The sequence below is a fragment of the Fundulus heteroclitus genome, chromosome 7 (assembly GCF_011125445.2).
Source record: "Fundulus heteroclitus isolate FHET01 chromosome 7, MU-UCD_Fhet_4.1, whole genome shotgun sequence".
Taxonomy (NCBI): domain Eukaryota; kingdom Metazoa; phylum Chordata; class Actinopteri; order Cyprinodontiformes; family Fundulidae; genus Fundulus; species Fundulus heteroclitus.
This window is the reverse complement of record NC_046367.1, coordinates 37,190,702-37,205,400: the sequence shown is the minus strand read 5'-3', so window position 1 is coordinate 37,205,400 and position 14,699 is coordinate 37,190,702. Positions and strand designations below refer to the sequence as shown.

General features: G+C 38.9%; 1 protein-coding gene across 4 annotated transcripts in view; it reads right to left on the bottom strand.

Annotated features, from left to right (window-relative positions):
* pard3bb (par-3 family cell polarity regulator beta b) overlaps positions 1-14,699 on the bottom strand; it is a 302,455-nt gene that overhangs the window by 32,518 nt on the left and 255,238 nt on the right. For all 4 annotated transcript variants that reach the window (XM_036139581.1, XM_036139580.1, XM_036139582.1 and 1 more), the window contains one exon: positions 8,213-8,289. In XM_036139581.1, the coding sequence (XP_035995474.1) occupies positions 8,213-8,289 (77 nt within the window). The remainder of the gene's footprint in view (positions 1-8,212; positions 8,290-14,699) is intronic.

Here is a 14,699-nt window from a genome sequence, read left to right as displayed (position 1 = left end):
TTTGAAAGTATTTTCAGGGAAGATCTGCAAAGGACTTCCTTAGCAGCATAACTTTAATGGCACAAAGAATGCATTTTTGGGCTCACTTTTTTTTTAACATAAAATCACACATTATGTCCTTTTACTCCTAAATTTCCGGTAATCTAAAACATGCCGTTAAAGAAAATGTGTTCATATCTTGTAAAGAATTGGTTCATCTCTGTTTTAAAACATGAAAACATAACACCTTTGTACATCAGTTTGGTTAGCTTAACTTGTATTAAGATGTAGCTTAGCAATAAAAGCCTTTATTTTATTACCACCTAGTTCTAAACAAGCTATTGTAAGTTCCTTAAAGTGTTTCAGGTTTTCTCTCTAACTCTCAACTGGCTCCGTTGTTTTAGAATAATGAACAGTTGGAGAGCGAGCAGAATGGAAAGGGAGAAGTGTAGGAAAATAGTGGAAAACAGGGAGGTATTGGTGAAAAGCACGGAGAGGTAATTTCATGAAGAGTCAAAGAAAGGAGAATGTGGGGGATTTCATATATCACAGCATTGTGGCCGTTCTATTCTCATATATTATGAAAATCTATATCTCTTAATATTTAGGCAAAAACACCTGTACACAACAAAGCCCGTTGGTAGTCAATAGTTTATAGAGTAAAGATCAGAAGTGCCGCGTCACAGAAAGGTAAGTGAAGCACTTCTGGGCTCAAGAAAATAAGAATAAGAATATTTAGATTAGAAGGGAAATCTGTTTTTATGATATTAAAAAAAAATGGCAAAACATTCTGTATCCTCACATCTGATATAACATTTATTGACCAAAGACCCAAAGCTCTGGGTGATTTTTGAAGTCATTGTGACGACAGAAAAGAAAGACAGGGGTGAAGTAAATGTGGGTAAATTACTTTTGATATTATCAATACAATATTGAATAACATTGCAATAATATACAAAATGTTATGATACCGCTTTATTGTCAGAACATGTCTGAAATCACACATTTCATGCATTATGTCACTATTTTTAACAAACATGCCTAAACTGGCACAACCAGAAGTAGACACTCTAAGATGACCAAACAATGGCATTGTAACCTGGTATAATATTTCAATATCTACTTTTCATTTATGGTCTTGAACTAAAAAGAAGAAGAAAAAGAAAGCTTTTCATGGAGATTTAGAAAACTGTGATGTCGGGAGCCCTGAGGTGTGTAGAGACACAACACTGTTAAAGTATTCCCTCATCCAACCAACTAATTGAAACCTGTTCAATCACCTCCACTGCTCTAAAATCAAACCCCAGGCATGCAGACTGTTTCTACAAACATTTGTGAAAGAATGGATGTCAGTGAATCCCAATGTGGAATAGTGATAGGATGCCACCTGTACAACAAGTCCAGCTCACTTCAGATTAGCTGAAGAACAGTGCCTTGAGAGCAAAAAGGACACTTCAGCTTTCTATACCCAGACTTGCCGCATCAGATCCATGGATTTATGGAGGCTTTCTCCCATTTTACACTGAAAGCTGTTAAGTTTTGTCTCTGAAATGTCTTTCATCCACCCCTTGTGGTACAAGGCAGCAGCTGTCTGCCTTTCCATGGCTTTCTGTATAAAGACTCAGAGCGCCCGGTGAGAGCAGTGAGTACAGTTCCTTTCTAGGCTGGTAGAACCACAAAACAGGTGAAGATAAGCCTATGGCTGCAAAGGGTCAACGTCACATTGAACCCTGTGGAGTAAGAATGGGATGTCACTGAAGCTCACATGTGAGGCGAGCCGGGTGAACGAATACTTCTGGAAACATAGTATAAGCTCGTTAGCTAGACTGGATATTTACTGACATGTCTGGTGACACAGACCAACTCCGTTCTAATAATATGCTACTCTTAAAAGCTTTTAACCAAAAATGGTCTTTTCAGATTATCTGTCGCTCTGACAAAAGTAACAAATTAATATTTAAATTGTTATTGTCTTAACTCTTACTGTTGCATTATGTTTGGCTTGGGTTATTATTGCTTTGTTAGTAAGATAAGAAATTCTCGCATTTACACATTTTGAGCTGTTATAATCACTGTTGTTTCAGTAAAGCCTTGTTAAATGTTTAGAAGCAAGTGGGGTGTGGTGGTAATAACACTTGGGGATAGTGAAGGTGGGAGGTTGTAAAGTGCTTTAGGATGACGTGTATATAAATAAACTGAACTGAATTAACCTTAATGCTGTGTTTTAACTACCTCTAAAGTAGAAACTCAGATTTGGGAATTACATCACGCTCACCTCAAACTCTATTCCAGCTGGAACTTGTAACATTAACTAAGAAATGCTAATTGTTGTGCTGAATATCCAATCATTTCTTTGTAATTAAAAACAGAAGCACACACATAAGCGCTCTGTGTGTTGTTTAATAAGACACAAACTTTCATGAGGGTGAAAAAAGAGAACAAACTAAGAAAAAAACAAACACTTTTTGTCCATATTGCATTTTGTATCTAAGTTTGTGGAAAGGTTTACTGTATTTCAACTTTAAGGAAGCATTTCTAAAACCAGAAATATGGTAATTCTATATTCTAGGCAAGAAATAAATAAAGAATAAAACTCTAAAGTTGTTTCTTTTCGTGAATAGTTAATGAAAAATCAGCAACACTCTTAATCCTTCTGGCTGCAGTTAACTTCATTTAGTTTAAAAGAATTTGTTAATTCATCAACCGTGAAGTTTTCAGACACTACTTTTAATAATGAAAGTTCAGTTAAAACACTTTACTCGTTCATCTTTTTAATTTTAGTACTAATCATTCTAGTTGCTTTACTTCAACATGCATTAATTTTAAAGGCACTAGTTGACTACTTTTTTTCCCCCCGAATGTGTGTTTAGGGGGAAAAGATTTATGGGCCAGCAAAATATTCAGTTTACCCTGAAACAGCCCACCTATCTATTTCAAGCAGTGACATTTGCTGACAGTTTATGTGGTGTCTGTGCTTTGGGCAGGGAAACATCATCCACTGCAGGGTCATGTTTTAATTTTAGAGCCATCAAAACCTTGTCTCCTAGACACATACACACCCATGCAAAGACAAATTCACACCTATTCACTCAATGTATTTGATACTCAAGTTTACTGCTGTTGAGTGAGAATTACAGTACCTGATTACATATTTTGCTGCCCCATATTTTGATAAATAATAGAAATGCTAAAAACACCAACTGTGAGACATGAACTTGGACGCCACCCATAAAGTATCCAGGTATACATGCAGACACTAGATACACATGGCCTTTTAAGCTATTCCTACTGCAGTCAGGTGGAAAAATAATATATTTTCATGAGGTCCACAGCCCTGATATGGTTACAAAATATGACTTACTTCTACATCTGTCTTGGATGGTGGAATAAATCTAGAGCTAATTAACCAAAGATTAAAACAGAAACTTGCTATTTTATGTAGTTACAGGTGCAAGAATTTTAGGATATGGCTCTTCCAGCTTTAAACAAATGAAGCCTGGAAACTGTTCCCATTCTTCTTTTAAAACTTACTTTAGTTCTGTCACACTGGATGGACGGCGTCTGTTACCATAAACCTTTAAATAATAAATGGACAAAGGGTATATAGCACTTTTACGGTCTTACTCACCACTTAAAGCTATAGCTGGAAATCCTGTTCAGAAACACTTTTTTTATTGTACTGGGTAAAATCAGCATTCTATCCTAAAAGTTGTCAATACATTATGTATTCACAAAAAGAAGGTTAAAAAAATGTATCTCTGTGGGAGCTGCATGCCTGTAAAAACTAACCAATCTCTGCCGTTCAGTCCGAAGGGCATCGAGAGTTGGTCCTGCTCTCACCCATAGACATTATATACTCCCCCCTCTGTCCCTCATGCTCCAGGGGTATCACCTTAACTATTATTTATCCCACATGCCAATCATTCTGACGCGCTCACGTAATGCCAGTGTCTGTGCTCTTTCCTTCATAGTTTCCGCTTGCTGGCTGCCATGCGCACTTCTAGTGTTTATAAATCCAGCTCTACATCAACATGTCACCAGGTGACTATGAACCAGTTCAGGCACTGAGTAAATGCTTAAAAGAAATCAATGCCTGGATGTGCCAAAATTTTCTTCAGTTGAATAAAAACAAAAAAGAAGTAATACATTTTGGACTCAGACCTGAACCTCCAAAAGCATCTAAAGACAATTACAAGGGTCGGCTTTCTATCACCTGAGGAACATTTCCAGGATTAAAGGACTGATGTCTCAGCAGGATCTGGAAAAACTAATCCATGCGTTTATATTTAGTAGAATTGATCACTACAACGGTGTTTTCACAGGTCTGCCTAAAAAGTGGATCATACAGCTGCAGCTGATCCAGAACGCTGCTGCCCGCATCCTCACTAAGACTAAGAAAGTAGAGCACATCACCCCAGTTCTAAAGTCCTTCCACTGGCTCCCTGTATCTCAGAGAATAGACTTTAAAATACTTCTGTTAGTCTATAAATCCCTGAATGGCTTAGCACCTAAATACATCACAGACTTGTTATCGGTGGAGCCAGAAGACCACTCAGGTCTTCTGGCTCCAGCCTGCTCTGCAGAACCAGAACCAGAACCAAACATGGAGAAGCAGCATTTAGTTCCTATGCTCCACTTATCTGGAACAAACTTCCAGAAAAATGTAAAAGTGCGGAAAGCCTGAGTTCCTTTAAATCGAGATTAAAAACACATTTGTTTGAAATTGCCTTTGAATGTTCTAGTTAAACTGTTTTACTGTTTTTAATGTTCTTTTTTGTTTCTGCATTCTATCCTATATTTTAACCATGTGAAGCACTTTGCATTGTCTCTGTACTGAATTGTGCTATATAAATAAATTTGTCTTGCCAAAAATTTGCCAGTTAGTTTAGCAGCTAGGTTAGCGGTTAGCTGTTCATTGTAGCTCTGCTGCTCTCACTGTATAGTTTGGACATGGCTGAAAATCGCAAGAAGGGAACCACGTTCATATTTATGAGAAGAAGAGGAAGGTCTCAGTAGAAAGAAATCAGACCAAAGAGGATTTGGGAGACTTTGAGAGATGCGCAGTTATTCAAAAAGGGACTTGGGGAAACTTCTGTAAAAATCGTAGAATTTACCTTTTTTTTTCTTCCCAGTGTCCTGTCTTTAAATTTAGTGTAGAGTGCTTTAAATTTATCCTTAAAGCACTCTACACTAGAGTGACCTTCAATTAATCACACTCGTTAAGGCATACACATTCACTCCAATATGCAGAGCTCCACAGATTAGGGATTAACTTTGACTAGGCCATTCTAAAATGTAAATATTTATTCTCTTCTGTTTTATTGCAAATTTTGTACTTATTCTTGGAAATCTTAAATAAAGGCCAGGTTCATGGATTGCACAACTACTAAGTGACCTGCTGATATATTTTACCACCTGAGCTGTGGTTCACTGCCCTAAATCAGAGTTAGTACAGCAATCGGTTGCTTCTCAGATTAATGCTCACCAGGCCAGGGCAGTCAGTTTTAAGTGTTAACATGTCGTAGTACGCAACAGTTAGATGTTGGAATATATTATAATAAAAAAATTAACATAGAACTAACTAAGAAATCAATCAAAGTCAAGTGAAGTCAAATGAGTCGTTTTTGGATGTTAGGGTTAAAGTCTAAATCAGAGGTCTGCAGCCGTTACAATCCAAAGAGCCATTCTGCCCTGAAAACCAGCCAAATAAACTCTTTAATTTTTTTATTAATTAAAAAAAAGAAAACTTACATTTTTAGGATCTACTATAACAAATATGTTGCTATTTTTAAAGAATCATAATTTTTTAATTAAGAAAAACGTAAACCTTTTGCAAACACAGAAAAGATTTTTCTTCTGTGGGATGTTGATATTTAAACAAACTGGTGGTGGAAAAAAAACGTTTTCAACTCAAAAAGAAAAAAATATTTTAGTGTTATTCAACTGTGGACATGCAGTACAATTAGAGCCATCGAGGAAGGCGCAGCCCAGAGACACTTGTGGCTCCGGAGTCGCAGATGGCAGGACCCTGGTCTAAATGCTCCTAATTATGTAATCTGTGTGCGACTTTGGATGCTGTTTTATAATGTAGTAAACTTCTCCACTTATTCCAAACCTATCCTGTGTATTCCTTGGTCTCTGTGAAGCTGTTTTTTTCACTGATGTTTTCATGCTTTTTCAAGGCTCTGTACGGTCAGATTAAATTGAATATTTAGTGTTTGCTCTTACCTTTGTGCTGGTGTGGTCATTTTGAGGAAAGAAGTAGAACTGCAATGCTTGCAAAAAGTATCTAGCGTCTGAGAGTTGGCAGCAAAAACACTATATAAGGCGGTCAACGGTTGTCTGATCCACCAGAGAAAAGCCGTTTTCTGCTTTAGATGTAAAACCAATTTCAAGACCTTCACTTTTGAATTAATTGTTTAGCTCATATTCATGGGGAAGGTCTCTCTTCAGTCAGATCTGTATCATGAAACAATGTTTGACACCTACGTGTGGATTTGTTGGGAGTATGTAGAAAATAGCAGCACAAGTTTCTAAGTGGAAACAGAAATGCAGGATGTAAAGCATGCCAGTGTGTGCAAATGTGTCCAATTTCCCAAAGCTTTTCAGATACCAGAGCCAGACCTCAAAACTATCATCACTGCTCTCACCCCCATCTGCCAAAGCCATCACCCATGCAGAGACACCCTCCCTCTTTATCTTGGACACACACACAGGCACAAACACTGACAAAAGAGGTGTGAAATACCCATCCCTTGCTATTTTAACAATGTTGGGAACCTGGCAATAAACTTTTTTAATGTTTTAAGGTCCTGTGCTTCAGCGCAACCTGCCATCTCACTTTTACTGACAGACACAAACAACGGCGGACATCTGTTAGTCTGCAGAGGTGTTGGTAGTTAGCAGCAAGTACAACAAAGTGAAAAGAAGCTAGAAACACAGATACTTCTTTGCTTTCATTTTTCTTCTTTTTTCGTTCTTTCTTTATCTTCGTTCTTTCCTTGCTTCTGTTCTTTCCTTCCTTACGTTCTTTCTTTCTTTCTTTCTTGGCTTCTTTTTCTACTGCTTGTAATGTACTTAGATTACAGTAGCTTCAAGTCAAATAAGGGGTTGTTTAAATGCACTACAGCATTCGGCTTAAAGATGGCAAAGAACATGGGAAATGTGCAAGAAAATACTATATAGCATCAGGTGAGAAGTAGGAGAAGAGAGGAACTGAATGGGGGTGGATGAATACAAGAAAGAAAGAAAGAAAGAAAGAAAGAAAGAAAGAAAGAAAAAAAGAAAGAAAGAAAGAAAGAAAGAAAGAAAGTGACTGAGCTGCATAATTCTGTGAGATTGTCTCTTAAACTGTGGGCATCCACCACCAGAGTATTTTTTATTACAGCAGCATAAAATATAAGAAAAATAACTAAGAAATAAAACTTAAAAAAAATACCTTGACAGAAAACATAACCATTGGAGGAAATATAACATTGAATTTAGGCCGAAAGAGACTTTTCAATTGATTTGTACTCTTTTGAAAACTTTCGTCAAGCACAACTGATAATTAAAATTCAAAAGAGAGTCTTAAACCAAACCTACAGACTGTATTCTTTTACTTCCCTCAAGTAGTGAAAAAGAAAAATAACAATAAACATGCATGCAAATTTAAAAGAAGCTTGAGAAACTGAAGGAATAAAACGCTCATGCATCTGTGCAAAAGCACCAAGTAGCAGAATCAACCTTATAATAATAATAATAATAATAATAATAATAATAATAATAATAATAATAAACTTTATTTACCAAGGCCTTTCATAAAATGTAAGGTCACTCTACTAATGAACACGTCTAAACCGTCATGAATTAACATCTCATCCCCCACCCCCTTATTACTGATAACCACAGCTATGAGATTCATGACTAGAAGCTACACATGCGACAACTAGAATCGAGCTTATTTAGTTGCCGAGACAAAGCATTCAAAAAGGGTCTCTGCAGTTTTGAAAAGAGCTGAAAAAGCTCCAGTGGGGGAGCAGCTTTAGGAATCAGGGATCGGTTTTCTGGCTCCTTCTAAGCGTGTTTTCCCCAGAGCGGAGGTAAGGTGAGTTCCTAACTGAGACAGGGTCTCAAGAGACAGTTGGCGAAAAAAAAAAAAAAGAAGAAACCAAAGATTTAATTAGAGGAAGAAAAGAAAACAGAGCAGGAACGGGTTTGAAGCTTCTCACAGAGGGAGGGGAGCGTGTGGTACCTGGGTAAGGAGGCATACTGCCGTTCCACCTCTTCGTACCGCGGTGTCAGACGGGGATCGGTCCCTCTGCCTGGTATCTGATGGACAAAAGAACATTAGTTTCGGTCAGTAGTTAAATCCTACTTGCTAGCACAGCATCTTAGATTAAACCCTACACTGCCTGGCCTAAACTAGGAGCAAACTTTAAAACAGGGAGTGGAAGCTTTACCCCCTAATTTTCTCCATGTTTGGGAGTGTTTGTGATACTGTGGTGATTTGGGACCAACAAAGGCGAGTTTTCAGGGATTTAGGTCTTCTGAAGTTTGTGGGCTGGGTGTGGGGGGGAAGAAAAAGGGTCTCCATCCAAGATTAGGTTACTTCAAAATATTACGTCTCTCTCTCTCTCTTGCTCGCTCAAACACACACACACAAACAACCACAAACGCAGACACACACGGTCTCAGTTTCACATGAAGAGAGCCGCATCTCATCTCCATATTGAAAGAAAAAAGGAGAGATTAATCCAAACTGCTGACAGTTCAATCTGTCCTACCTCCTCTTCTCACTGGTTCTCACTTTAACCCTCATCGTCTAGTTTTCTCCTTCGTCACATATTCCCGTTTTCACCCCCCTCAACCCCTCATACAAACACAATCTTTCTCTCAGGGAATATTCTGGTCTTCTCAGCGAGGAGTTTCTAGCTGCTGCGGCCAAATAAAAGTCGACTAAACCCCAAACATCAAAATACTCTATCTGGGCAGATACACATGCTGATATACACACACAAAAACAACAGTTATGGTCCTCATTAAATGCATTTTAATTGCATGTTTGTGAAAGTAAAACAGGGCTTTTACCCCAAAATTCCTATGAATAATATTTAGTAAGTGTAACGAGTTGCGCTTAATTAGCTCCGCATGTCTATTCATGCCCTTTGAATTGTATTCAAATTTGGTACCATTAAATCTGCAACTTCAATGTATAGCAATAGGGAATAAACAACAAAAAGTAGTCAACGAACAGGGAAGTGGAAGGGTAATGATGCATATTTTTGAAGCTCTTTAAAAAAGAAAAGAAACGAGACGTATGGTGTGTTTTTAGCTTCCTTGGTAAATAGTTTGCTGAACCACCTTAGCTTTAGTTACAGCTACAGCTGCTAGTCATTTGGGGTATTTCTCTACCAGCTTTGGAAATCTAGAGGCAGGTCTGGGCTTCAATGTCGCTTCTGTCAAAACAGATGAATACGCTTGGATCTAAATAATCTCATTGAACCTCTGGCTATATGCTTAGGGTTGTTCTCCTGCCGTTAGGTGGATCTCTTCCTCCATCTAACGTCCTTTGCAGCCTCCCGTTGCAATGCAGCTTTGCCCAGTACGCACCTCCATGTTCCCATCAACTCCGAACAGCTTGCCACCACCATGTTGATGATGTTGGTGTGTTCTGGGGTAAGTGCAGTGTTTGTCCCATTGCAAATGATGTTTTTTTGTTTAAAAGCCCCTAGATGGCTTATGAGGAACTCAAACAGGACTCCGTACAGCTTTCTTTTAAACAGCAAGTCACCTCTCTTCTATGAAGCCCAGATCTGTTAACTAATATTAGATCTTTCAACAGATTCTCCCACCTGTGTTGTGGATCTCTGCAGCTCTTCCAGAGTTATCATGGGCATCTTGGCTGCCTCTCAGTTTAATACTGTACCTGCCTAAGCAGTAAATATAGGTGGATGTTCATGTGTTGTTTTTTCAGTTTCCAGTTGTCCACATCCTTCTTCTGTTGTCCGAGGATGTTTTGAACAGAGTTTGAGATATTGTTTTATAACTTAAAGGGGACATATTGTGCAAAATCCACTTTTTTTAACCCTTAAATACATTTTGTTGTGTACTTATAGAGTCTCTACGAGTGCAGAAAATTTGACTTTAGTCTCTCTAGGAACTGTGTAGATATCTTTATGTTCTGTTTGGGTCATATTTCTTAAGCTGTTCAGTTCTCTCAATTCTCTTTTATGTTTCTTGAACAATTACATCACAGTATTTGCGGTGGAGCTGCTACACAAGGTCAAGGACTTCCAGCTTACCAATTTGGCAAATTTGCCTTTTTAATTTTTTTTTAACGGTGCAATTTTCTAGTGCAAGTTCTAGTAGGCCAGAGCTGCAGATGGACAAGTGAAAATGTTTGGTTGTTCAGTGTATTAACCTACACAATTCATTACACCGTCTCCTAGCATACTAAAAAAATGGCCGAATGGGGTGGAGTGGAATGCTCTGCGACGTGGAGGGGGGCGGGGTGTGAGGTGCCTAATTTGCATTTAAAGAGACAGCGCCAAAACAAATTGTTCTCTGACGAACCTCAGAGAAGGGGCGAAGAGAGGGTCTGTGAAGCAACAATAGTGAGAAATTCAGACGAAAACATGGCATTTCCACTTATATAGACCACAGCTGAATGATTTAAATGTGTAAAGTAGGGTACTAAAAAGCATGATATGTCCCCTTTAATCTGCTTTTAACTGCTACACAGCTTTTCCCTTGACCTGTCTGCTGTCTTTCAGGATCTTCGTGATGTTATTTGTTCACAAATATTCTCTAACAAACCTCTAAGACCTTCACAGAACAGCCGTATTTATACTGGTTTTAATCACACTGGATTATATTTAGGGGTTTCAGAGTAAAGGGGCACAATACATATACGTGCCACACTTTCCAGATTTTTATCTGTAAAAAAAACAAAACAATTGAAAACCGTGCATAACAATTATAAGCTACTTTGCGTTGATCCCATTAAAATCCATTGAAGTTTGTGGTTGTAATGCAATAAAATACTTTTGTATGGCACTGTAATCCCAGCACTAGAAAGATCAACAGAGGGAAATAAATTCAAGAGTACACAATAAGAGGTGAGGTGTGGTGGAGACAATAGCTCGGAGGTTTCAAAGACAGCTCGGTGCTTCTTCTTTCACAACATGTTGAGATTTCGATATCAAAGAGCACAGCTATTTGCTCTCCCTCTTTGCTTTTCCTCTTCTATCTGTATTCAGGGGAATGATGCCAGGAGGCGTATAAATCAGATTGCTGGCCTTGCTTTCTTTTGAACACCTGTCTTTATGGCTTCAATATCTCAGGTAAAGAAACTGTGGGATATTAAGAGCGAATAGAGGTATGGAGCTAAGGAATGAAAGGACATTAAATGCAGGAGAATGGAGGAAAGAGAGACGGAGTGAATGAGACCAGAGTAAATGACTTACAGAGGAGGAGGGAAATTATGAAGTTGTTGAGGAGGGGAAAGGGAGAGGAAGGAGATGAGAGGTGACTTATAAAACAAGAGAGTGAATGAGGTGAAGACAAGGGCGGCGGAGTGGGGAGGTGGAAATGATATTAACGGCACAATTTAAACAAGATGTTAAAGGGGGGGGGGGACTTGGGATGGGGAGAGACGAGCCGGTGAACGACAAGCATCATACGGTTGAGGCTGCGAGAAATGTCCAGGAGGTGAAGCAAAAGCAGAGTGAACATAAAAAAATAAATAAAAAATAGGCGAGCAAATGCAGGTGGAGGAATGATATTAATAGAAATTTAATTAAACTTTGTAAAATGCTCATTCATTAAGAAAACAGCTCCCATGAACATAAAAAACAAACCAATTAAATTTTAGAACTGTCTAGCTGACATGGCTTTGTGAAAAATATTTGAAGGTTGAGCACAGCTGACTTCAAGAGGAAAAACTAAATTTGTCCCTGTGGTAAATACATGAAGCTGAATGTATTATTCAATTAAAGACTGATAATAATCTACATTAAATGAAACCTCTGGTTGTAGCGAATAATGATTCCACAGCCTGAGAGTCGGTGAAAAGTTCAACCCATTGAAAATAGTGTGGGATCGTTACTTTTGGATGTTCAGACACTCATTTTGCTTTGTATAGATAAAAGATGTCAGCGCACCTTAAATAGTGACAACTGAGACACAGCGCTTTGCGAGGGTATAAATGCCCCTTGCACTTTTTCACATTTAATCACATCAAAACCACATACATTAATGCATTTTATTTGATTTTTTATGTGTTAAAGCAACACAAAGTGCTGCATAATTATGAAGCAGGAGGGAAATGACATGACTTTCAAACTTTTTTCACAAATAAAAATATTAATAGTGTTGCATGCATTTAAATTCAGTTGCAATGGGTCCACAGAGAACCAGCTTTTGCTGCGATTGCAGCTGTAAGATTTGCAAATTTTGAATTAGAGGCTGAAACCTTTGCCCATTTATCTTACAGATTGATGAAGCTCAGTCAGATTGGTAGGAGCACATGTAAGAACATCATTTTTCAAGTTCTTGCCACTAACCCTAAATCAGCCGTAGATTTAGACCAATATAACACACAATTGCGCAGGGATCTAAACCTTTTCTTTGTAGCTATGGCTGTATGATCAGGGCTGCTGTCCTGCTGCAAAGTGCAGAGAGGACTTTATCAAAGGTCAAGCTGCCCTGACAACAGATTCTCACAGCTTAGCTGGAGCTGCAGCTCCTCCAGAGTTCCCACTGGCCTTTTGGCTGCTTTTGTGATAAGTATTATTATTATTGTGATAATGGTTTGAACATTGCTACATGAAATCTTTAAAGCTAGGGATGTTGTTTTATAACGTAGTGCTTTAAACTTTTTAACAGCTTATCCCTGCTTCATCTGCCAAAATTCAAGCCATGGATTATTTTTTTTTTCCTTCAGCCCCACAAGTCTGTCCAACCCTTTGTTGGGCTGTCAAAAACGTGGAACAAGTTCAAGGGGGAATAATACTTTTTCCACGGCACTGTACAAAGGGCGACGCCGTTCCCATCGCATGCAGAAAGACACACACAGGCCTGCGTTCTAGCAGGTGTACGCAACTCATCTTCGCCGCAGACTGACAAGAAAACCCCCAAAACAAAATCATAATCTTTCTGTTTCAAGTGCAGCTACACAAACACACACATCATCCCCTCTCTCCAGGCAAACACACACACCTTAACACACACCTTTAACACATTCCCGCTCACTCACAGAGTCCTGTGGCAGCACAGTAGTGCCCTGGTAGGGTAATGGTCTAGCGAAAAACCATTTCACGGCATAGTGAGCAGAGGAGAGGCAGGGAGGAGAGCACAGAAATCAAGCAGAAGAGACTGATGCTGAGGGAGTGCAAACACACACACACACACACACACACACACACACACACATACACACACACACTAAGAGGGGCTCATCTCTCTCCTTTTAAGAGACCCTTCAATTTACCCATAAAACACACCACCCATCACTTTCAGCACTGACACACACTCAGGCATCCTCCCACTGTTTCTCTATTTTCCATAGATACAATGAAACACACACACACACAAAGGATCCAGAGTCCAGTTCTTTTCACCTGAGCTGTTTAAAGGATATCAAAAGGACCTTAGATCGACACAGAGCATTTTTTTTTTAGCCGTATGCTGCTTAAATGAGAGCACTTTGTCCCATCTATGAAGTGCGTCTTTCTTTTCTTTGTGATTCTGTTCCCGGCACCCCCTTCATTGTTTCCCTCGTCATCTCCACAACCGTCCGTGCTTACATCTCTCCCGGTGCGGACTTAATCATTTCCCTTCATTAACCAACCCTGTTCAAGCTAAATAAAGGGTTCTTATGAGTGCTGTGAAATCCCTTCCTTCAACTTAACTTATTTAAGATAGCCACCCTTCCTCCTGCTTCTTATTCAAACTCCTCTTCTGTCACAAAATGAAAAAAAGTAGCCCAGTAGACTTTACTCAATAGTCCTCTGGCTTAGAAAAAAGTACTTTACCAAACTATAAGGACAATCCAAAAGAGCTCCCGAACGCAGTTAAAGTTGGTCTTGAAAGAAGTTCAGCAACATAACCCAGAAAAGGTCAAAGTACAACTGAAAACACACAAACTCTGCTTTTAGGCAGTTGTAAAGGTAGAGGTTAGCTCTCTAAAAGTTCACATTAGCCTGACTAACTCATTCCTAAACCAGCTCTGAGCTGTGTTTGACATCATGTTCAAGTTTAAAAACCTAGATTGTGCTCTGATTCAATTGTCTGTTGCTTTGAAATAAAACTGAAGAGTTAAGGGGCAGTCCTCCTTAGTCATTAATCCAACCATGTTACCCTGACCTACCTCTATAGTTATGCTGCTATAGGCTTAGGCTGCTGGAGGATATCAGGGCCTATTTTTCTCACTCTACTAAGTTCTACTGTTCTCCAGTTTTGCATTGCTCGTTGTCATTTCAGCTTTTAACTTTTTGTTCTCTCTCTTTTTTCTTCATAGTAGGTACACCTGGTCTGGCGTTCTATTAACTGTGACATCATCCAGGGAAGACAGATCACCCGCTATTAACATATAATGTAGAACAGATTACTAGATCAATGTGTGCTTCTGTGCTTATTTGTCTGTCTTGTTGTGTCTCTGCTCTGTCTTCTCTAACCCCCAGTCGGTCGACGCAGATGACCGTTCATACTGAGCCCGGTTCTGCTGGAGGTTTTCCTTC